Raw genomic sequence first — 26,421 nt, 5'->3', positions numbered from 1 at the left:
AAAATGCGCTCTTTTAAAAAGAAGCACTCAACTGTAGAAACTTTCTAATTAAACCGGTCCAAAGCATGAACAACATGACAGTTTTGTAAAGGGTTTCAACATTTTAATTGGCAGATAATGCTTAGGGCAACTCTGGAAATGCTCTTGGTGATAAGGCAGGGTTCAACTCTTACTACAACGAGGCTACCCCACAAAACAATGTGCTGCCATATGAAACACACAGTACATTTGGTTGACAGCAATCTTGGAACAGTTAACAAGATAGCAGACGTGTCCCTGTAGGAGATGTATGCATAAGAAGTTAGCCATTTTAATGACTCCAGAATTGTTAAGAAAGAACAATGCATACTTTCCAACAGTTACCAACATCTATGAGAATGTAGTTACTTCAAGCTTTATTTCTAGTGATGCTAATAAGCACCTATGTACTAATCAATATTCACCACTACAATACTTTTATTCTCAAAATACAGACACTATACGCAAATTTTTTAGATTTTTAATATTTCGCTGCAACTAAACATCAACAATTCCATTATCATTTATAAAAGACAGCAGTACTGAATATGTATTTTAAAAGTACATTCAGTTATGAAATCACAACAATGACTCTGTCCCTAAAGTAATTGCTTTAACAGTAGTAAAAATATTTTTAACTTAGAACTATGGCAAAATGCCTAGGTCCAACGGTAAGACATTAGGCCTCAATGACAGAAAATCAAAAAAAAAGAAATAAAAATAAGCAAACATAAAATAGTGAAAATGATAGTGAAAAAAAACATACCTCCTTGATCCATGGTTACCTTGGAGAACCTGTTATACCACCTAACAGAATGCTATGTCACCTGACTTAAAGGATGATGTTGTCTTAAATTTCTTCTAGCATGTTAAATTTCAACCATTTCTTTACAAGCAACGATAAACTGTATGACATGTCAAACTTTGAAGTTTTATATTTAAATTGCAAAATGATTTAGAAAGCTTTAGATGTTACACACCTACCTGATGCACCTGTTTTATCTTTATTGTCAATTGACGCATTTTTACTTTTCATAATATCTTCAAACTCATCATAATGTACAATACAAAGCCTTCTCTCAATCTGGTATAGCAAAGCAGGACATATGTACACGAACAATTCAGGAGATATTAGAGAGCTGGTTTCCAGACCATAGTACCGTAGCAGCTGGGTAGCATTTAAGCACTGCAAGCAAATTGTACAAACAAATTAAATATAAAAGCAACTATTTTACTAAAAGCTACAGTTATGGAAAATTTAGCATATTATTTGAGAACACAAAACAGACAGCAGAAACTTTGGCCAAAACATTCCACCAGTGCTAAAACATGTTTTAAGCTGACCTAAGTGGTTTTTGAGGGGAAAGAAACAGTAAAAATATCTGGACTACAAATTCAAGTCTCCCAACACCTATATAATACTTGATAAATATTAATGAAAATGAGTTTCCGTATTCTTTACCATTACACAGTTAAGGTAATGAAGAAAGAGCAACAGGTAAGGAGTGGAAGAATGTAAATCCAAAATAGGTTTACTAACACTTCTGTTTATCTACCAACCTTTTGTGTTTAGAGTTGCACTTTTTAATTCAGTTTAAAACCTCAAACTTAGCACCCACTCCATTCTTTCCTATCCTGACTTCTAGTTTAAAACTATGGTATCGGAATGTCCTGCCTCTGTAGTAAGGGGCTATTTACGGTGCTAGTAGATATAATGGATGCTGAAGGAAGAAACAGATGATCTTACACTGAGCACAGTCCTACAGAAGCTATATGTACAATTGCTTCATAATCTCTTAGGACAAACACATTAGAAGCATTATGAAAAGATGCAGATATTTTTTAGGAAAGAGTGTCCGTGCAGTTTTCAAAAATGTTAATGATCTGAGATTCAGAAAGAAGTCCAAAACTTCCTTCTGTGTGTCATTGCAGTATTCATCAATACTGGGAAGGGAAAAAACCTCACACTTGTAAGCAGCATATCTCAGAAAGCCTTTAAGGATCAACTTCATACAGAAAAATAGGCAAGAAGATAGATCGCTCAGAAAAGATGGGTGATGGGCAGACAGAAACGAAAACTCATAAAGTTAATTCAAAATTGTGGCAGTAACCTCTAGGATTTTCATTCTGCAACTTGTATTATACCACGGTCACAAACGCGCTTCTCTGTTATTTGTGGGTATGCACCTTCAATTATTTCGTAACATATTACGGTACATACAGCAAAATGTAACAACAGCGGAACTCAACCTCCCAGCTCCCCATTTCATACTCACCTCTTCACGATCCTTGTGACTACGCATTGAAACAAGGGCACGTTTTCTTACACTGATCTGCTTGCGAGGTGCCTCTCGCTTGCTGGTATTTCGGTGTCCATCGTCATTACCTAAGCTGGCATCTTGATGTCCATGACTACTAGAACGATCACTGCTGTGGTCATGATGGTGCACATGCAAGTGAGATGCATCGTGTACATGATCATGTTTATGAACACGATTGTGCTCATACTGATCACCGGGATCGTGATCTGGGGCATAATCCCAGGTCGCATCTCCTGAAGTCTCGCTGATCTTCTTTTGCTTCTTCTTCTGTTTCCGTTGTTTTCTTTCTGGCTGATCCTGAGTTGTGTTTGTCTCTGTTGAAGGTTCATGGTTCTGTTCCCCGTGCTCACGATGACTGACTGAATCATTACGAGAGTGATGGGTGCCATTATGGTCATGGCGATGTGGACGAGAGTGGTGGTGGTGGTGACGGCGACTTTGGTCATGAATGTGTTTGCCATCATCTTTTACTGATGGCACTACTGTGTCTCTCTCTGGGTCACATTTATGATTTCTCTTTGCAGACATACCAATCATGGTTTGGTTTTCTGAATCTGAGTGGCTGTGAGGATGGTTATGAGAGTGAAAATGCTTTCCTTCCTGTACTTCTAAAGCATACAAGTGAGAAACATGATCATGGCCAATATCATCATGATTTATCATCACTACTTTTACCTCTCCTAAACCAAGGCTTATTAACAGTTTTTCCAGGCCAAAAAAAGATAATCTTCCATTTTCACCGTAACGATCAAAAATCTTTTCAATGTAGTATTTTTGTTCATTTTCAGCTTCCAACGCTGAAAATTTACTCGGCATAGATTCTGTTCCTCCACTCTGGAAGTACGATTCATTTGAGATCTGATAGTCATTATGGTAGTGTCCACGATCCTTTTTAGGACCATTGTTATGTCCATCTCCATGGCAATGATTGCACTGATGAAAGATAAATGTCAGCAAACAAATGATGCAAAATTTTGTGTGCATGTGTACCTTCATCTCTGTTTCCTACAAGAAACACAAGGGGAAGCACTTAGGTGTAAAAGCAATCTCAACACTTGTACTACATATCAGTCTGGTACTTATTTATGCCAATTGAATGGCTCACAAAACTTTTTATATATTGGCAGTAAATGAATAACAACTGCAGTACTTTTATCAGTGTACTTTTCTTATCTAAGAGTCAGATAGACTCTGTGTATTTTAGAGATGCTGTTTAACGTACAATATTTGCAGGAGGTGATTACAAGATTTACAGCATTTACAGTCAGTCATAACACTTTTGTGTATATATTCAGAGGCATCTATGCTTATGATAACCTATAATATTGAAAATCTTCTTAAAACCCAAGTTATAAAAGAATAAAAACTGTTTTAGAATAACAATACTGTATTTTCTTGTTCATAGGGGTGAGACGTAGACAAGACAGTTGAAATCCCATGCATCATTTGTTCTCTTTTGTGCTGCTGAAGTACCTCCACTAAACACACACACTGCACAATTCCCTGCTTTGAAATCAGCCATTACTAATTCAAAAATAAGATGTCATTAACCAACTTCAGTGTACTGCTTAAATGGTCATATTTTTAGCACTTTTACTTACATAGGTTCACTGACTTGAAAGATCTACGTGGACATTCATTTAAAAGTAAGGTTTTATAGAAAACATCTCCTTATGCAACTCAAAAAATACTGTTAATGCTGACACTATGTAGCTTAAAGGAATTAAAACTGATTTTTAGAAACTATATCACCTAGAAAATGTAGTTTTCAGTTTAGTATTACATGTAAGAAACTTAAGATTCAACATCAGATTATGAAGAAGACACTGCAATAGTGTATCTTGTGTTTAAAGTTGAAAACAATTCATTATTTAAAAAAATATGACAGCTGTGTTGTTTACATCTGCTAGCAAATATATATATATATATATATAAATAACATCGGAATAATTATTATAAATGAAACTTAAGAAAAAAATCCAAGTGTATGCAAAAATGTTATCAAACTAGAAAACTAAATATAAGCCAAGAATTGTATTTTATAACTTCTACTTTCTAGAGACTTATTTTGGGTAGAGAACAACCTTTAAAATGCATGTTTTCTTTTTAAATACATAATCATATAAACACCACCACGGTTTTTAGAAACACTTAATTTGTTCTGCTTGATACCAAGCCAAATAAAATGTGTAACATTCACAACAGTTCTGCTAGATAACTGTAGTAGATAATCCAGCCCTTCTATCAGCAAAGGAACAGACAACAAAAAGAAAGTAGTACAGAGCTTCCAAACCAATCTGAACAGCCACAGGATGATCAAGAACAGTTTAATGGGATTGACTAAAATGGACAAAGGAAACAAATACAGAAGTAGGGCTTTTAAATTAGAATATGGCTGATAAGGAAATGAGAGCTGAGAGAAAGGACATCCACCCTGTTTTCTGTATACTCTGATGCTACCAAGACACTGCAGCAAATGCAAGGATGTAAGAAAACAGCAAACAGGGCAAGTATGCTTTAGTCTTTTAACACTGACAGCAGTTTTAGTTTCTTATGCACATCTTGACTAGAGCTGTCACTGACCCTCCATTCAAAAAGACAAAGTGGCCTGGTGAACACACCCTAAAATGACACTGACTTTCAGACAAAACACAGTAAAATCAGTTGTCCTTCCCAAGCCCCCCACTAACTAAAATGTGCTTCATGAAATTGTTCAGGAAAGTGATTTGCACCAAACCATAAACAAAGTCCATCTTAATTTCCTAAAATACCAGCTTATTGTTTTGTGCATAATGTCTGGCAACCACATTATTACACACACAGACACAGAAAACCTGTTGGAAGCTCCTATACTTGCAACAGGTAGAAAGAGAAAAGCACTCAAGAAAAACAGGAAGGGGATATGTTCTAATGACTTTATATAGCAAATAAATGAATCAACGCAGAAGACTGTGGGAAAAAAAAAATCTTTCTCCTGTAAACTTCTACAAATACAAAATATGAAAATTCAATTTTCACTGGAGTTTCAAATGCTTATGAAATTAAGAAAAGGCAGAACTGTCTTTTGCGATACTGTCCCACTTAAAAATGTAAGACCAGAAGAATATCTGTCAAATGGAGGCATCTGCATCAAAACTGGTTCTAGGGACCTCAGATAGGTCAATGGCTAATCATTGTACATTACTGTTTTATTTTTATAAATGACTGTTCAATCATCAGTCTGGAATAACTGTAGTTTGTCTCCAGCTCAATTACCTACATTCCAGTTACTGATTTAAGGGCTGTGACAAACTTTCTCAAGTAGTTTATCATGATGAGTTCAACCCCCAAAATTTACTGGGATATTATTTTCATAAAGTCTTTTTCACTCGCAGGGTCTGTTGAAGGCATCCCTAATGTTATACATACATCATTGGGATTACTAAAAAAACCATCAGAAGTCTCTCAAACATCTTCCAGAAGCTTTTTCCATTTTCCTCTGAGGAAACAGGTAAATGCTGGTGCTGGTGGAGTAGAATGAAACAGGTTGCAAATCTTTATCCAAGAGTGACTGGACTGGGTCAGCCCTCAGACTGTATGATCGTCTGGAAACGAAAAGCCTGAGGAAACACCTTTAAATAAAGGACATATGCTTTTTCTTATACAAGCTGAGAATCTGGACCTTGACTTACAGCATGCCAGGAAGCAGAAACATTCTGGTAGTAATCAGGAATATGACTGTTGACAGATCAAGACAGCTCCACATTTCTTTAGGAATATGCTGATTTTCATCAACTGAGGATTTACAATGTTGAACGTTACTTAATGTGAAGAGCAGGTTCAGGATCTGGAATAAGCAGTTTAGGCACATGCAAGACCAATGAATGCCCTGGGAGAAAGGCAAACTTCCATGTGCTTGCACAGGAGATGGCAGCAACAGGTAAGTACATGCTGTTCACTGTAATGCTCCAGCAAACCGTTCAAGAAGCTTTTTTACTTCGGTTTCTCAGTACTGAAAACAGCATTTCAAGGTCAGGTAGAATTCAGTTACTCAGAGGATACTATTTTTTGTAGGCAAGAAAGCTTTTCTCCCCCTTTGCTATATACTGGTAATATAACCAGAACAAGCAAAGTCAAATTACTCTCATTTAAACAAGCACGATCCAGACTAAAATGTCTCTATCAGGAAATTCATGACTAAAGCATGATCGTAATCCTTTTCACAACCTCATGATCTTTTTCATGTGACTGTCTCATACAATACTACTAATACATTACTTGGAAACTTTAGTCATGCATCCCTAATTGTGGTGTTTAGCTTTGAATGGTACCTTTTCTCCATGCCCTAATGGCTAAAATAGTTTGTGACCTATGATCAAGATTCATTGCTGAAATACAAGAGCTGAGCATTATCAGACCAATTTCAAATTCAAATACTTGTCCTCACTATTTTCAATTAAAATAGTAATAATCCTAGCACAATATTTTTGATCTTCTATTATATAATATGTTGTACCTTCTATTGCAATTCTTCTTAGAGAACAAAGATGCTTACAAAATACATGCACCCACGATAAAAAGTCTCAAAAAGAACAACCATAAAGAGTCGATTATTTATTTGTTTCTTTTAAAATAAGCTTAATTATTCTCTAGGCAATTATAAATAGCTGACATGTTTAACCTCTCAGGCAGTGTTTGTACATGTAAAATACTGGAAAGCTGAAGTCCAAATTTTGTACATTTCAGTGGCACAAAATTCTATATAGCTGATCTCAACATAGGAACATTAAGACTCTCAAATCCCTTCAAGAGAATATGGAAGGGCAGCCTGAGGACAGCAAAGTTGAAAAAGGTTCTGCCTATTACTGCTGTCAGCCTTTGCCTAACTCTGTTCACTCGTTTGATTCCCTGCTGCCTCCCCTTCTTCCCTCCACAGCTCCTTGATGGGCGGGCACCCACTACGGGGGAGATACAAGGGAAAATATCTCCTGGATGTTGGTAAGAAACTACAGCATTGTAAAGGGCAGGGCTGGAAACAACAGCACCTGCCACGTTCCACTGAGCTGCGCACGAGAACAACACGAGTCCTTCGTGACACCTCAGGCAGCAGGACAACCCCACCCTAACACAAGTTCCAAAGTTAGAACAACATATACATGTGGAAAAGATGAACAGTGTGCCCCACCAGCAGGCATTTCAGAAATGGCTCACAGTGCTGCCCAGTGCACCCCCTCCCCATTCATTAGGGCAAGCAGATCACTCACACTAAATGCAGCATGACTGCACATCCATACGCAAGACTTTTATATCAGAGGCTTGAGGTCACAGTACCTGAGCAGTACATAAGCAAAGAATTATCTTCTCTGCATGGAAAACTCACCATACCTCTAAGCTAAACCACTGTCTGCCTATGGTATTTAATCTATTAAATTAAAGGTACCTCTGACAATAGTCAGGTTTAGTTTTGGGTTTTTTAAAAGCCTTTTTGATTCAATTTCCCTTGGATTACGGAAACTTACCCACAGTGCCTACTATTTCAACTGTTCTTCTTTATATAGTATTTTATTTATGACTTAGAGCATGGAATACAAACATGAGTTTGGGTGAAATTTTTGTTTATTTATCAGCAACTGCTTCACTGAAACTAGAAAACTAGTTCAAGAGTTAGGCTTTACTTAAAACAAACTTGGATTCAAGTTACGTGGTCATACAAAATGCAAACTCAATCGAAAGCCACATCTATCATTTTAGTGCTTGCAACCCACGTACTACAGCATTTTTGTCACTGTACACTGCTGACTAGAATATTCTAAGTGCCCAACTTTCTTCCCCCAACCTGTTTTTTTGTCTGCTCCCAACAATTTTAATAACCTGAAATATTTGTAACAGAAATGCACTGATTTCTCCCCTTCCCATGCTCCTTCCCAAATTATTTCAGTTTCCCTCCCTTGTATTCAACTTTCTTTCCTTGTTTTCTCTGAAGAATGTACCGCCCATCTTTAAAAAACATCTTTGACTCCTCTAAATTACTCATCTTGAATGCCACAATAAGTAAACTGCCTTAGCAGTATTTCATGGGCAACTACAAGTTCCACACCAAACACATGCTTCAGCTAAAGTAAGAGAGAACCCAGAAGGACAAAAGGTGTTAAAAATAAAGACAAAGCAATATTCTTACCAAACTAAGACATTCTCTCTGTTCAGCACTGAGAAGTTAAGCACTTGCCTAATTAATTTCTACTAAGAACTGCTCAGAGTAACAGCTCTATGAGAAATGCCATTTTTTTAAAAAGAGAAATATTTCTTGAAATAAAGTTTCTGACTGCATAAGGATAGTTTTTCTTACAACTCTTGAAAATTTTAATGCCTTTCTATATTGCAGGTATTCACTCCAACGTACATGCAGGAGAAATGTCTGCAGCACCCCTTCCCTCCACCCCATCTCAAACTTGTATTTGGTTCAAAAAAAAAAAGCCTGGAGTCTGAAAATCCAGAGAACCTACTCTTTATTTCCTAAATTTCACATTTTTAACAAATACTAGAATACAAAGTCCTATTAATCTAGCACACATTTTTAAGATAAATTATTTATAAAAATATTAATATGAAATTAATGCATTGTTATTTAATTAAAATGTTATGGCTCTCTTAAAATGTCTTTCAATAACAACAATCTCTTTTTGTTTTATCAGTCTTAAACTGCCATTAGCTTCTGCATATACAAATGGGAAAACCTGCCACAGATCTAAAAAGTGAAAATTAACCATTTCTAACTTTAGTTCTCACCCATCTCCTGTATTTTCTTCCCTCTTCAATTTCAGTGAAACGAGTTTGTGGATTTAAGTAAAACTCATTCATTTGAAAACCTACAGCCCAGTAGGAGGGGCACTTTGTAAGAACAGACCTTTAACTAACTGATCCAAGCCCTATTTGCTAAGTTAATACCAGATAAGACTTAAATAGTACAGAAAGCATTTATGCATAACTGAACACACCATGAAAACTTTTTAAAAATCTCAGCTGGGAAGTATTTGAAATGCAAAGTCCCAAGCAAACTAGAAAATAATCCTAAACCAATACAGTAGCAATCTATTAGGTCAATTATCCAGATAGGGGCATTTATTTTATTTGGAATGGATAAAAAAATGGACAGCCTCCTTCAAAGGGACAGTTAGCTATTTGTAAAAAATTGCTGAGAACAGGCTCTTTCTCAGAGCTCACAAGAATAAAAAAACTTCACAATAGTTGGAAGTTCTATAAGTATTAGTTCTTCTCACCAAGAATTAATTTTCAGTCTTTCCTATAGAAACTGTATGTAGTCCATAAAACAGCTATTAATGCACAAAATCTATAACAGAGCTAGCTTGCTTTTGTGCCAATATTCTACTGTTCAATTGGGTCCTAATAAGATACCAACCAGAGCTTGTAAGGATGAAATACTCGAAAGACAATCCAGTTACACCTGCATTTTAATATGTAATTTTTCTACTGAAAGTAAGCAAATGTTTTGGTTAGAACTAAGGCTGATGTTCAAAGAATATTTTAAGACAGTGTTGCACTTAAATCAGCAGTTCTGCCCTCCCCCACTGCTTCACTCTTCATTCCCATTCCCACAAAACTCATTTTTGTATACCAGCACACATTTGTTTGCTGATCTGTTCGCTGTGCAGCTGTACAACTAGATTCTGCTGAAAAATAGCCTAGAAAAAGAAAAGAAGATTATTTTCAAGACAGATTACTTTTCCTATCTGGTTCACTGTGCAGCTGCACAAACACCACAGTCCACACAGAAAAGAGCCACCTTGCTTTAGGTGGGAACACCAGTTACTGATCTTCAGTCTAAGAGAATATTTTGATCTGGCACAAATAAAACAACTGGTCACCTCAAAATGTACTCAAATAACAATGAAAAAGCAACACTGGATGTATTTCCTACTGAAAGCTTTCCCTTCAAAACAGAATATAACAACGTTTCCAATAAAGCATTAAAACCAGTTGCAGTAATTTTATTCTTACTATAACTTAAACCACCATAACTATTTCATCCTTGCATTATGATATAATACTTGTGGTATGTTAAAAGGCATGTCTTTGATGTGTTTAATACCTGTACTATTATAATAAGAACCCTTCTATCACAGCTACAATCCAGAAAGGAATGATGCATGTCTACTATTAAGCCGATGACTTCTCTCACTTTAAAACCACATAAAAATAAATTTACAAAATCTATCAATTATGAAAGTCCACTGAAATATGGAACAAACAAATGCTTCTCTTACATGTGCTATGCCAAATTAGTGCATGGCTGACTATGAAGGCCATTTCTAGAATTAAAGGGTTCAAATTCTTTACTTGACAATGTATACCATTGACTCATATCTGCATTTTTTAATAAATTTAATTAATGAACCACCATCACAGACTTTTATAAGGCCTTCTGTCAACATGCCATTCAAATTCTTATTAACAAATTTATTCAGTCAAGAGTACAAACCAGGAGAACTGCTACTAAGACAATAGGCAGCTACTGGAACCATTCACATCTTGAATTAGTGGGTTCGCAAATGTGTCTTTGTTCAGTAACCGTGGGAGACAAAACTGTTCATGAAGATGTCTTGGCAAATTCAGAAGTAACACTTACCCTGTCTGACACATGACATAAAATAGTTTTACATATTTCAACAGGCAAATCTGCCAAGAAAATGCCCAGCTGAACCAATATGTGTCATGTTCACCACAATCTTAGTGAGACCTCAACAGAAGTCATGACATCTTCTAGCTCTCATTTATTTTAGCCAAGATTATTCTGAAAGATCTACATGGCTACTCATTACAGGTCTGTGTGATGATTGAAGCAACCATTCAAACTGACACAAATACTGACTGGCTTCAAAAATCACTTACTGTGCACTACTAACCTTTCTTAACAAGGTATTAAGAGAACTTTGATGGGACAACTTTAAGGTGAAATAGTGAACATATATTAATACCCAAGATTACTCTTAGTGTAAGATTAGAGACAGAAGAAGGGAAAGGAAGCACAATCCTTAGAGCCTTAACCTAAAATGCAAGCAGAGATGGCTTCTTAGTCAACCAAATTAGAAATACTGATAGGCTAAAATTGCAATCTTAAAAATATCATTATATAGATGTACTTCCCTGTGTCCATCATCTTGCAATTGGTACTTTCTAACAGCAATGCAGACAGGTAAGGACAGATTCTATGGGAAGTGGGGCTGCATTTGCAGTGTTTCTAAAACTACGCTGCAGTGAGATCTATCCAACCTCCACTGCAGTGTGTAGCATCATAATTTGATCCAATATGAGTTCCTGGCTTTTGCAGTACCTGTAATTTGGTACATACTTCTTCCAGTACCTCTCCTGAAATATAGTTTTTCTTGAGTGTAATTTTCTTCCTTTCATTATAATTTTAATTACAATGATTTTCTGGACTAACTGTTGATTTGGTTTAATATTAGTGTGGTCACCACCTTTCTCAGTGGGATCACTGGGCCATGAATGTTCCCTATGTCACTCCCTGGATCACTGACATCTTTCATCTTCGTTGATTATTGATGCTAATGGGGTTTTCTTCATTTTACATGATCCTATTAGTTCTCCAGACTCTGTAATTTCCATAACCCATTTCTGTAAAGAAAGAATACTTTTTATCAGGAACCTACTACTTCAACAGATCCTCCTAATTATGTGAAACCTGTCTACTTTAGTTAATATGCAAATGAACCAACTTCTGATTTTTCCAGAATTAAAATTTGAAATTGGTTCTACTGCCATACTATGGTACAAGAAACAGTTTAAAAAAAGAATTTAAAAAACTACTTGCTGTCTCTAACATTTAATACAAATGATCAATAAGTGTATCTCAAAACAAATCCAGTAATTTGAAAGAACAAGACTATTCTGACTATGCAAGAGGCACATTCCACAATGGTAAAATATTTGTAGTTGTTCTCTTTTTGACGAACAGAAATGGTCTGGCAGCCTACCACTGAAATTACGGGTTATCAAATTTCTCAGAGAAAGGTATTTTATGCTCTTTGCCACTCATAGCTGAAACAAAATGAAAACTGGCATCTGCCTCTAAAATCAAAGAGTCAATAGTTAGTTGTGACCTTTATGGGTTCAACTTCAAAAATATTTAAGAATCAGAGAATGTAAACATGAGATTCTGTAACAAATGCTTTAACACTCCACAGAGTCAACATTTTCTGTTAAAAATATCTTCCCTCCTTCCCTCTCCTTTTGCTACTGTAATTACGAGTACCTCAGACCCTTCCAGTCTGCTGAGCATATCACAGCCAGATTACAAAATACTTACTGAGATCATATTACAGCTATCCAACGCATTATGTGAACAGGGTTGCACATCTTTTCTACAAAATCAAGCCAATTAAAACTACTGTATTTCAAATTACATGTATAACTAATTAACAGACTACAAAACAGACCTGTGGTAGAAGATGGTTTAAACCATCAGGATAAACTGACAGAAACTAAAGTGATACACATCAGCAAAATTAAAAACTACTGGAAGCATCAGTTAAGAATCAAGACAAATACAGTCCATCTACACCTCCAAACTTATTTTAACATAAAAAATAGCTCAGTTTAAAATGTCATTAAAAAGCGTGAGAGTTTAATCCTGAGAACAGACAAAGTTTTAATTACAGCTGAAGAAACCTAAATATTTGTGTGCTGCTAAAAAAAGTCAGAGGCCTCACTTTTGTTATTTCTAGATCAGATAGAATAACATGCTATCATTTAGCAGGACACCTCACTGCCAGGTTAAGGAGTTGAAATACTTCAATAAATACTGACAATACTTCGGTGGCTATTTGTCATCCACATCTAGGAATATTATACACACACCCCTGATCAGAGATGTTCTCAATGTAGGGGGAAACCTCATAACCTGATCCCAGAATAATAAAGGCTGAAATGCCTTTTTTCCCAGAAATTTGGCAAGGCTAAAGATATAGCCAATCTTTGACCAGCATAACTGTGTCCTCAAAGGAAAGCACAACAAATAAGTGAAAACACACAAAAAAAAATTCTAACTTGATATGCTAGGTTTATACATTTCTGATTACACTACATGTACTTTTATAATGTAAATGTAATGTTTAAAAACTATATTACTGGTAATATGTGAGGTAGAAATGTTAAGGATTTTGCTTTGCTTATTGTCAAGAAAAGTAAAACTGAAGCAAACCATAACTGCACATACAGAATAAAAAACTGCAGAGCACACAAGGTATCATTTTGGTATTTCACTGTTTTTCAATCACTGCTTGGAACTACTGCATGACATTTGATAAGATATGGGCAAAAATTCAGCAAAAAATGTGGGTTTTTTCATTGTTAAAATACATTCCTTTTATGTGAAGAACAATGTATTCCTCTAGATGTTTCACTTTAATACTTTGTTTATAAAATCCAACTAATCCCTTGCCTTTCATGTCCACATTCTAAATTTATTGTTAACAATTAAGCTACAATAAGAGAGAAAATTCCAGTAAATTAATTTATTTGCAGAAACTCTCAGAATTTCCCACAAATAAGTGACAATTTGCCCTTTTCAATTTTATTACTACTTTAAGAACCCAACAGCAGTATGTTGTCGTATTCCAAAACATTATTTTTATTTGTCCATAGTCCAATTAAGAAAACAAAAAACATAGCAAAAGCCCCCCAAAATTAAAATATTAAATCTATACATTTTTAAGGGGCTGTTGGTTTAAACTATATGACAAACTGAGAGGTGTTCCTATGTGCCAAAGCCTAAATGTATCATAACACAGTCTTTCATTAGACAAATGCAGACACTTAGCACTGACAAACCAGCACTTTTTTAGGGAATACAAGACCAAGTATGGTCTTCAAAGATGGTTAAAGTATTTTACATCACCTAGCATAACTGCAATTCATTTGAACCACAAAGTTTGATACAGAGGAAACGGAATAATAATTTGCTATAGTTGCTGCATTCTTATTAAAGCTTCTCATCTTAATCTGTTCTTTTAAGAGTCATATAAACCCCTCACATGCCTCTCCCTACTACTGAACATATACAGTTAGCAAAAGCCAGCATAAGAATTTTTGCCTAGAGCCACTACAAATGAACTTCTCTGACTCTGTACCTCACTCTGCAAGAGCAGATACCCTGACACTGGCTGAGCTGGTCAGAGATGAGCTCAGCTGGTCAGAACAGAGTGCTGAGAACAGCAAGTTCTGAGTTCAATCTCCACATGGGCTTAAGAGCTGGACTCCATGATCCTTGCAGGTACCTTCCAACTCAGAATATTCTGTGAAATCCAGATGCATAAATTTAGACCACACACTTTACAAAACTCTTACGTGGAGTACAAAGACTCTGTGAAAAAATAATTAGCTCTGGGCATACTACAATGAAAAGATAAATTTTTTATATACATCCTGCTGCAACTACTGTGTGTTTACTGAATATATGGTCTGAGAGCAAGTGGACACTGCTAATGTAACACAATGCCTCTGCTAGACAATTGCCTCAAAACACATTTCAGAACAGGAATGACGAACAGTCCTGTTTACATATCATATCAGACATCAAATAAATAGAAATATTTTATTTTTAGCATCAAAACGCACTAATGCAAGGCTACCACATTATCTGGACTGCAGTGAAGTAGCATTTCTTGTTTTAACTGTCTCCTATAGACTGATGTTCAGGTCAGCACAAAAAAATGCTTCTATATTCTGCAAAAAGAACTAGTCAATATATATGGCCTAAATGATACTGTTTGCATTTCATGGAATGAGAGTACTTATCAGGGCAGTGAAGCCCTGACAAAAAGAGGTCTTCCTTGGCAGGAATGGATTACAGAAACTGCATAGAGTCTTGAGAAGTAATGTAACCATCAGGTGAAATATAGAGTACAATATTCCACTTGACAGTAAAGAAGTTCTTCTGGACTGCTGTGTATGAATGAATATGGATGAAGCACTGCCTACAGTGGCAAAGACTTAAGATACATCCCTACTCACTACTCTCCCTTACAGAAACACTCAGTTGTGGCATTATCAGTTATTCTGCAAGGTGAATTGAACTCAGCTTTCAGTTGAACAAATGACAAACGGCTACTATAACAAAAAACCCTAAAACCAGTCATCCTAGGATATAGTGCTACTCATTCCTATTTAAAATGCAAATCAATATTAATAAAGAGATAAGTATTACTCAAAAAAAAAAATCCACATCAAGAATCACACTGAACAATGTCTATTCAAAGAGACTAGAAGATTACATGTGTTTTTCCTTTGTTACATCAATCTCAGTATGGCTGCATGTTATCATCAGCAGTTAGCTCGGTTAAAAGAGGAACTATTTATAGTTATCAAATCACCAGCTGTAAATAATTTGTCATTTAGTTATCTTTCAGAATTCAAGGTTATTATTTTTGCCCATTAATAATCATCACACTAAAGATCAGTCTATGAATGAGGTGCAAGTCAGGTAATCTTGAGATATCTATCTTTATATATGAGTTGTATGACAGCACCTGTCTGGAATTCGTGTTTTATTATAGTGGTCTTTACTAGGAACTGTGATTGGAAACTATTTCTAAAGCATTTAAAGCCTACATGCAGAAACACTGCACAAAGTCTCTGTTCAGTATATATACCATTCTATGCAAATTATCTAATCTTGAATAAAACTTCTTTCATACATTCTTAATCTGAAGAGCATTTTATCTCACATATGAATTTTATCTTACCTAACTAACCACAGGACTTGGATTGATTAATGGCTTTCAGACATGATCATAGTTTTACACCAACTTCCGGTATTACGCAGACTTTATCTCAATTCTAGATTGTTTTATCTACCTAATATCAGTGACTTCAAAACCATGTCTCTTTATCACCTAAGCACCAATGCTTACAGAATACAATTTTCTGTACCTCTTAACAGTCCAGAAACTACAGAGCTCTAACTCCTCTCTAGTTAATATTCCACATTTTGTATATATATGATACATTGATTAATACTGAAATGTGACTGTCAACACAGAAGAAAAGGAGGTGCAGGTTTCTTTAGCAAACCTCATGAGGCTACAGCCAAGGTGATAGCCACAGAATAAAGCTTCTGGGTCACTGACAGCTGAGAGAAAAAACACAACTGCTGAGTCATTCCTTCTCTGCAGCAATGGGCAAAGCCAGCAAATGGAGAGAAGATGAGGCAGCACAGTGTAATATTTAGAAATGAGAACATTTCCAGCGAAATGAACTGTGTCCCCCAGTATGGGTGTAACACACTACGCATAATTCCAACATCCCTTCTTCCCGTAAGCTTTCGAAACTGGCATGAGGAAACAATCATCTTCCAAGTCTTTCATGCTGCCTTCCAGCTTTCTGGGTATTAAAACCTGTACAGATTTTGGATTATCACAAGAGGTAACAAAACAAAAGTGACTGCAAAAAGCTTTACTCCTCAGATTTCTATTACATAAAAAAACCCGGGAGAAATGGTACTGATTCAATAGCACATAGAATACTATGAATAGTTGGACTGATGCAGGGCATACCTTTCCTTCCTTAAGGAGGTTAAAATATAGGCAGGACATGGTTTCCAGCATTTCAATCAGTTTTTGAAACTTTGAAAAAAATTCTTTTTATTGGCTTAGCCTAACTGGTACACATTTCCTTACTAGACTTTATTAGGTGTATTTCAAATAATATCTCAGTTGCGATTTAGGAATGACCTAAGAACAATCTAAATTCTTTCTGCATCAAGTGCTGTTACTTCAGGCTTTTATCAGCAAGACAAAATTACTAGTTCTCATTTAAGATAACTTCAGTAGCCCACCTGCAAAGATGAATACTTTTCCTATGATGAAATTGCTTTAAATAATTGCTCTCGAAATTAAGTTGGACTCCCACAGAAAAAATAGGAAGTTACACTGATTTTCTTCTTATTAGGAAAACAGAAATTGCTTCCTAAAAGGTATAAATTCTCAGTATTCACAGAACTTGCCCTGCACCTAAAGCTCAATCCTGTGAAAAGCATACCTGCCAAGCTTTCCTTCTCTGAAACTTCTACTGACATTTTTCAATGTGTTACGAAAAGATGCATTCATGAAACCATGCCATAAAATAACACACTATGAAACAGCAAATGTTCTGACAGTTCATAGTCACTGTGAAGAAGATGGAATGAGGTTTTCTTGTTCTGGTATCACCTTCACTGGTGACACAGCAGTTACATCTGTCCGTCCTGATACTGTGCAACAGTTTGTACAGGTGCCACGATCTTTTCACTGGGTTTTGCCACAGCGAAGGACTGAATTGTAACTCAACAGAAAAACTTTCATGGAGTTTATCTTTTAATTAGCTTATGTAATTTTAACTCAGTAATTCCGCCTGATGAGAAAACATAAATGTTTCAAAACCCTGATTTACCTTATCACCGATTAAGTGCCCATATAATAAAATAAACTTCCACTTCTGTAAGAACTGTGACAGAGACAGGAACAACAGTCTTTAAAATAGGCATGATCATGATCAAACGACATTAAAACTGGACAGCCAAGGCAAACAAGTCCAAACATACTTCCTTTGGGACTATATACACCCAGGCTTGAAGTTCATGTGAACTGGGCACTAGTTAAAAGGTCTCTTCATAATTTAATCAGCCATTGCTTTGCAAAAAATGTATTATGAATAGAAATAGCTAAATTACAGTTGCTTGACTTACTTAGTGAAGACCACAAAGGACATCTATGCCAAGTTGGATACATTAATTTTTTCATGTGCATACATTTATGTTGCTTGTGCAAGTCAAACTACATGAAAAGTATCTTACCAAGGCGTGCTCCTGAACATTCAAAAGGAATGGTTTATTAACATACAAGGCCCAAGTACCACAGGCACTCAGTATTCTCCTGCTGACTTTTCACATGTAACTCTAGAAGGTGGATATTGTCACACAACATAAATCTTAGTTTGAGATCACCAATGATAAAGTATTCCAAGCACTGTAGTAGATAATGGTCAGCACCACAATCTGCTCTTCTTTACATAAACTTTCTGGAACATGCCTGAATCACCCTGATGATCCAATTTCATTAGATTATTTCTTGCAATGGGAAAAACAAGTTGTAAGACAAAGCCTGTGAGCACATTTGCACTGCTTTAAACCACAACTTTGCTGTAATTGTACATTTTATGATTGACTGGATACATGTTGCAAACTTAGTACCCGGTTTTTATTTAAGCCAATCTGGAAAGCACAAAGACCTACACAAGTATTAACTAAAACAAACCTCATTGTTTCGGAGAATTTTCCTTGTGAAGCCAGAATCTCTTCTCATGTTGTCTATTCCAGATAGACAATTGTATATGATCCTCTAGGTCCATCCTCTGTGGACACTAAGACACATCCCCATATGGAACTGCCATTATTAATCTCATCAAACATACATGATTAATTCACAGTCTACAGATATACAGACATACATACAGGCCTAATCTCCTACAGAAATAGAATGCATGGCTGCATACTTTTTTTCTCAAAAGCTGAAAGCAGTTTAAAACAGAAGTGCTGCAGGAGAGTATCACCAATGCTATTCTAACCATTATTATAGAACAGAAATTTAGCTAGTAAAGTCTATTGAGACACCGGTCAGTGTTCTTGGAAACCACAGAGTTTTTTCACGTTATTTTCTTACATTATCAGACCAGAGTATTAGCCTAAATAGTAACCATTAAAAAGTCAAATTCTTGGAGTTGAGTAGCGTTAGTCCACACTAAATACCTATTTCCCCCATGCAGTTAAAGAAGGCATCTTCTAAAGTAAAGGAAGTAATGCTGTTAAAATCGAATTTTAAAACCCAAATGTGACACTTGTTTTGCAAAGAAATAGTTTTCTTTTTTTATGTCACTGTATCAGTTACTACTACCCAGAGGGATACAAGAACATACCAGTTGGAACACACTAGGTATTACGTTCGTTAACTAGCTGAAAATTGCTTCTGCTTGTTTGAAAACTAACCAGGCCTTCCAGTGTGCATTTTTCAGGCTAGAGGTTATCACAGGTTCCCTCAGTGTTTCAAGATCCTATCTTAATAAAAAAACCCTCATTACGATTGCTACTTACAGACATACAGTGTTTAGAGTGTTAGAAACCAGAGTTATTTCTAACTCTGGCAACTCTTCCTCAGAGGCAAGAGTTTAAGAGCTAGCAGGCATGAGCACTTTTTACAGAGGGCCCCAAAAACGACAAAGATAAGTGAAGATTTTGAAGAGTGATTTTTATTCCAAAGTTGCAACGTTAGGTGTATGTTTCCAAAGGATGCAGCGCAAGCAGCTGTAATGGTCCAGAACAGGAAATCGATTATTTTCGCCCATCATTTTAGTGCCCGTTACAGCCAGCGACAAAAGCCTCCTGACCCTACATCTCTCACCCTTAAGGTATGTGCAGGTTACAGCCCGAGTGCTTTTCCCCCAGTTGTTAACGCGAACTCGGAACTCCGAGCCCAGCAAGGTTTACTCGCGTGGCTCGTTCATCATCCACAACCACTCTATTGCCCCCAAATATTGCCAAGTACTACAGTGTGCTCCGCGGGTCCCGCAGGGCAGCTCCCTCCCCGCGATTCCCCGCGGCCCCCGAGCCAGGCGGGAAGGGAGGGCCGGCACCTTCCACCCTCCCGGGGCCTCCACGTGGCCGCGCCGGGAGCGCTCGGCGGGGCCGGGACGCTCCCGAGCCGCAATCCCGGCAGGAAGGGAGCGGGCGCGAAGCGGGAGAGCGGGCTCTCGGGAGCTCCGTGCGGCGGGGCCGGGCCTCCCGCGGCGCCCCCCGACCCCTGCCGACCCCCTTTCTCTCTCCGCCCGAAAAGCGAGGGCAGCCGCAGCCCCGCCGCCGCGTCCCGGGCCCCCCAGTTCCGGGCGCGGGGGCGGGGAGGATTTACCTGCCGCATGGTCGCCGCACGAGCAGGAGCGAGAAAGGGGGCGGGGGGGACGCGCCAGGGCCGCGGCGGCGCCTCGTGCTCCGCCGCCTGGGGGAGAGCCCGGGCGCGGCCCCCCTGCCCGCCGCCCCCCTCACCCCGCCGGCCCCCCGCGCCCACCCGGGCCCCGCCGCCACGTGACGAGGCGGCCGCGCCGCCGTGTCGCCCCTCACGCCGCTCCGCATCGCGGGGAAGGTGGTGTCCGCTACTGCCGATCGATCCCCCGTGCTGGCTCCTCGCCCGCGCCCGCGGCCCCCCCAAGCCCCGGCCGGCCCGGGCCGGCCGCCACCCGCTCCGCGGAGCCGGGCGGCTGTGGGGGAGGGCATGTAAACAAATGGGGTTTTATAGCTACCTCACTCGAGTGCCGTGTGCATCTCCCTCTCCGCTCGGTACCAAACCGCCGCGGCGCCTCCTCCTCCTCCTCCTCCTCCCGCCGCTCCGCCGCCGCTATTCACAGACCCGCGTACGCTCGCCCTGCCCGCGCGGCCCCGCGGCCCGAGGCGGAGCCATTTCCTACCCCTGCTCCAGCGCTACGAAAGTGGCGTAGCGCCCCTGCCCTGCCCGCCCCTCGCTGCGGCGGCGGGCGGCGAACGCCGAGCGGTGGCCGCGGGCCGGGACGGCCCCGGGCACAGCCCTGCGGGCCCCGGGGAGCGGGGCCGCCGCCGGGCCCCGCAGGAGGGAGGGCGGGCCGGGCCTCGGGGGGAGCCGGGCCTGCGGGCCGGGCCTGGGCCGCCGCCTCTGCAGCCGCCTGGGGAGAGGGTCCGTCAGCAGGAGCGGGGCATTCCGTACCGAGGTACCTTCCGAGGGCGAGAATCGCATCACCCCCCGTTTATTTAACTGCAGAAAATCCTGCCAGGCTTTCTCATGAAATGAAAACCTGATAAGGCGATAAACGTGTCCACGTTCCGAGGTGGAGCCCCTCGTCACGACACACTTCATTCCTATGGAACAGCTACAGAGCTAAAAAAACCACCCCCCCCCCCCCAAACACCCCTCTCCCCCCCAGCCTTATACAAATCAACGCCCCTCACTAGATCCAACACCTCACTAGATCAGGGGACATTTTGGTTTATAACGTAAGACCTACAATATAGTGGGAGTCTTTCACAACAAATCATATTTTAAAATAGAGCAGCGTGTTTTGCAATGGTTATTTATAAGAAGCACGTCAAAAGGCTGAGGCGCGGTTCTAGGAACGTTTCAAGTAAGTTTTAAGCTGTTTCATTTTTCTCTCTTGAGAAATTTGCATACGATTTTTGCCACATTTTCTTCCAAAAATAACTGGTGTTTCCATAGTGGGCTTCAATCTAGAGGCAAACCAACCTCTCCTCTATTTGTTAAGAAGGCACACATTTTTTCTCTTATATTCCTGAATTGAACTAACCTAATTATTTCCAAAACTGTTCCCTTGTTAAACCGGATGATTCACACCAGTACTACCTTAAGTCAGGCCTGGCAGATCTAGAATCCAATCCTATCCAATCATTTCCTAGTCCTGTCTTAAATCCAAGCCATACTCCATGGTTGTCCATTTCTAATTTCAAATCTCCATCGACTTTTTCAGTCTTTAGTATTTATCTTGAGGGAAAAAACACTTATATTCCCTCCTTCATTTTTTTCCATATGTTGTAGTGAATCCATGACTAGAATTCAAACTCTACTAGTCCGAAGTCAGCAGCTTATATCAAGTTTTATGGTCTAATAAAGTGATTATGATTACCAAACTGTTGCACTAGATCATTTGTATGTTGATTTGAATGATTTCTTCCTCCAAGCAGGTCCTTTATCTCTTAGAATGTCTCTTCGTACAGCAAATAAAATACAGATCTGATTCTGACACTGGTCATTAGATATCTACCACAATATCCACTGTTGATCACTAGGCATGACTGATTTGTATTGCCGTTCAGTCTAGAAATAAATCCATTGAGTGCAAAATAGAATTAAAATACAAAGTTTTGTATCTTTCCCCTTCTGAGTATATTGAGTGAATTGTACTCAGTAATAAAATGGAGCATATGGGGTTTGTTAGCTTTTCTGTGTAAAATTCCAATAATGTAAAACCTCATTAAAAGAAAAAGAAACTAAGAACTCTAAGTAAAAGCACTGCAATGGATGAATAGAAATTACTATGTTTAATACAGAAAGGTCATTTAAAATTTAAGGCTTGCTTGATTTTGTACTAGTTTTACTGTGTTTAGAAAACTTGGTGGGTAAGGAAGCTGCTCTGAAGGCAGCTTTGCCTTGTTGTGGATGTACTGATGCTACACAGATACTTTCCAGAGACTGACCCAACCAAAGTGTACCAATAAACAAATCTCTGTGTTAGTGGGTTCCAGCTGTTGCACACTCTAACTTGTATCTGTTAATTTTTAAGCCAGAAGGGACCATTAAGAGGCCTTCCAGCACTCTGATACTGGTCATTAGACATCTGAGTATCCTTCCCTGCTAACAAATGAAAGTCTAATTTGTAGTTTGAGTTAGGTTATAACCTTCCCAGTTAGTCAGCTCATGGCTTTCTGCTGATACATTGAAAAGCCTGTTTGTATCTAGAATATTTTCCCAATAGTTGTACATTGTATCTTTCATTTATGTTTCTTCTCAGTAGTTTTAACCAGACGTTTTGGTACAAGAGCTGCCTGCACATCAACATTTGGAAAAAAGAAGGTATGATTTTCTATAACACAGGTTCAAAAACCCAACCCAAAAACTATTAGATCAGGCACTACTATGAAAAGCATGCAGCTGAGAAGTGTGCTCCCCTGTAAAGCCCGTGGAGCAACTTTCTGTGCTGCAGGGAAGCCAGCACTGCAAGAGTGCTGAGAGCTTGAGAGTATACAAATGTATGCAACAAATCCAGACTGCCTTTTCAAGCTTCAAAAAGAATGATATATTACCATACTTTTAGAACAGATCTGTCTTTTTTCCCCCTGTCCTCTCACAGCTCACTTCCTTGCTGAGTAACACTGCACAGTGCAGGCTCGTACGTTGGGCTGCAGGAAGGGAATTATTTTATGTGTATATGTAATACAGAAGGGCTTTGGATATAATGCTGCAAAAGCAGATTGTATCTTCTAGCAGGGCTTGTCTCACGATGGGGTCCTGTCTAGCAGCACACCTCCAGCTCCAGTACAATGCTGTGACCTCTTTCCAGTGCCCTGAGGTCCTGATGCATTTGGACAGCAGGCCCAGCTGAAGTCAGCTGGCTGTGTCAGCACAGCAGATGAGAAAGTAAGAGACAGGGTATGGTGCCAAGATTTAGCTGTGAGATGCAGGCTTAAAGAGGGTGAGATTAGAGAGAATTTGTGAGATCTCCCACACTAATTTCCTGTCCTCCCTTGTAACAACCCAACTGCATGTGAGAGATAAAAGGTTAACATATATATGTATACAGAAAAGTACTTTGTTTAGACAAACTATTAACCCCCCATTAAAAAAAAACAAACCAACAAAAAACCACCAACCAACCAACCAGAACCCAAAGCTATAGAATTAGTAATTCTGCTTGCAGGTTTAGTTCTTATATCCTGATACTGCCTCTGACTGTAAACAGAAGTGAAAGTCTTGTGAGTATTCCTTGGAGGTCAGGAACAATAATACTGAAAAATATTTTAATTGGGAGAAATTAATTTAGAAAGCTAGTGGTTGAAGTTGTACACAAACCTTCTGTTATTTAAGTAGGAGAAAAATGTCACTACTTGTTGACAAAATAAAATTTTTACCTCTCTGCCAAATTCAGCTTTTTTGGTTGAAGAAAACAACTTAATTTTCTTACTTTTGAAATATTGATATCTTATGAAAAAGCCAAGATAATGGCTTGAAACATTAACTTCCTTCTTTATTTTAAATATCTATCCAAGATTTAATCAGAATTTAAGGCAGTGGGAACGCCAACATAGCTGGGTTTGTGGCACATGTTACATTGTATATTTTCTTTAAAACATTTTTTCTAGCTTCTGTGCCTGCCTTTCAGGAATTCTGAGAGCCTGAAACAGAGTCAGTCGCGCCATTTCTTGTGTGACAATGACCAACAAGTATTAATCAGTTTGCTGAAGAATTAACCTTGGCAGAATTAACCTTGAGGTAGAGAACAGCTAACAGGACATAGTGTCAATGCAGACTTGCCAAGCCAGAAGGATTTTACGAAATTCCTTAGGAGTGAAAGAGCTTTACTGCAGAAAGCTTTGCTCAGAAGTGCACTAACAAGAGCTGCTGAAGTGAAATATCAGGGAATCACATAGAAGGCATTTCTTTCCTTATTATATAATTTCCTAATCTGTATCTCAAATATAACCTGTTGACCTGAAGCTATCTTTTCTGCTCTGAATTTGCTGATGTACTTACTCTGTAACCATCTGTGTGGTCAGTTGTGTTTTACAGATTTGCTTCTATTTTTGCTGTTTGGCACTCTGAAACGTGCTCATTCCCAGGCTGTATAAGAGGGCTGAGATTGGGTGCTGAAGCAGCAGAGACTTTGCTTATGGCAAGGACATAAGTGAAGGTGTTTAAGCATCAGGGTGCACTTAAACAAGTGGGTAGTGATTCTGTGATTAAAGCTTGTGCTTGGAAATAGGCAATGATGTTCTCTGGGGGATTTCACTGCCTCAGGACTGCTTGCATTTTTTGCAATGAATTTAATGCCCAAGTTTATATAACTCCAAGGCTGTGTATAAATAGGGTACTTTTAGTAGAGACTATATATGATTTTTTCCTGCCAAACTGGGTGCTCTCATTTAAGCCTTTGCTTGGCAGATTTCTTTACTTAGCTCTAATTGGTTTCAACTGTGCGAATTCCAATGATAATTCAAAGTAGATCTGGTCAGTTTTGCATGAACTAGTAAGTACAATTTGAAAGTTACTTTACTCATAAGATGGGACAAAAAGGGATATAAATCCATCTAACTTTTTTTTTTTAAAAACTATTGTTATCCTTCTCATTACAACAACATATAGATATCCCTCTGTTTGGATAGTATATAAACATGTATGAGCATATGTGTAGGTTTTGAAGCAAAAATGTCAATGTCAATGATATTGTCTGCATACTTTTAACTATGGTACTAGTGTAAATACAGGAAGTTACTTTAGACAGAAACCCATGATTTTTTTGCTAACATGATAAAACAAGATACAGGTTTTAAAGATCTTTGTTTCAGAAGTTTTTGAGTTGGCCTCTTTGAAGGGAGGGGCTAGGCTTTTTGTTTTGTTTTTAAACATGGGCTGATATTTTTGGTGAAAAAATATAAAACCTTTGTCATTGGCTCAAGACTTAAAGTTACATAAACATCAAAGGACATAAACAAAAGGGCGTGATGCTGCAGCAGCAACTGAAGTCTTTGGTAAACACAGAGGTGTTCCTGCAATATGGAAAAAAGCCAATATGACTCATAGACCTTTGGCTGATTTTGCAAAGCTGGCAAATGCTAGTATAGCTTATCCACAGGAAAACTTTTGCTGGCAAACTTTGCTTTGTTAAATGAATATCCCTTTGATTTGTTGTTATTTGTTTTAAACATAACTTTCTAGTCCTACTCTCTAAAGCAGTCACAAGCCCTTTCATTGGATCTGAGACAGACAGGTTTTGCTGGTCACAGGGCTGGGATAAAATTCTAAGTGGAAGATACTAGAAAGCAAGAACAGTGTGCCACAGCCTTCTTCCTCTCTTGCAAGCTCAGGTTCATTTATTTTTCTTCCTGACTGTTGAAATCACCTGTTTGCATCTTTTCTGTATGCAGTGGTTGTAGAAAGATATCACCTTCATACTAAAGGATGTGATGGGAGGTAAAGGCCAGTCAGCTGCTTCCTTCAGCACATGACTGGGCTGAGATTGCTGACCACAAAGAGCTTATGGTCATAGCCACACCAGAGCTCTCTATCAATAAATATGGATATTATCTGCTGGAGCCAGGCAGGGTTCAAAGCATCAAACAAAGCTGTGCTAGCTGGCTGGGTGGGGTAGAAATTCCTCTAAAGGCTTTCAGTTATAAAAGTAAACTGGATTGATTCCAAAACTGACCCACCTGACCAAAGAGGAAATATTGACTTTAATGTAATCTCTTAACATGCTGAGGAATTTGTTTAACACCCTCTTCTCAAAC

General features: G+C 38.5%; 1 protein-coding gene across 2 annotated transcripts in view; it reads right to left on the bottom strand.

The window, feature by feature from the left end:
* The window catches only part of SLC39A10 (solute carrier family 39 member 10), a 40,252-nt gene extending 19,946 nt beyond the window's left edge, over window positions 1-20,306 (bottom strand). For both annotated transcript variants that reach the window (XM_032692879.1, XM_032692880.1), the window contains exons 1-3: window positions 20,288-20,306; window positions 2,295-3,344; window positions 1,003-1,204 (exon numbers count right to left, since the gene is read on the bottom strand). In XM_032692879.1, the coding sequence (XP_032548770.1) occupies window positions 1,003-1,204; window positions 2,295-3,344; window positions 20,288-20,296 (1,261 nt within the window). In that variant the 5' untranslated portion in view covers window positions 20,297-20,306. The remainder of the gene's footprint in view (window positions 1-1,002; window positions 1,205-2,294; window positions 3,345-20,287) is intronic.
* Between the last annotated feature and the right edge of the window lie 6,115 nt (window positions 20,307-26,421).

This window comes from Chiroxiphia lanceolata, chromosome 7 (assembly GCF_009829145.1).
Source record: "Chiroxiphia lanceolata isolate bChiLan1 chromosome 7, bChiLan1.pri, whole genome shotgun sequence".
Lineage (NCBI taxonomy): Eukaryota > Metazoa > Chordata > Aves > Passeriformes > Pipridae > Chiroxiphia > Chiroxiphia lanceolata.
The sequence above is the reverse complement of the archived record's forward strand: the minus strand, read 5'-3'. Positions and strand labels throughout refer to the sequence as shown.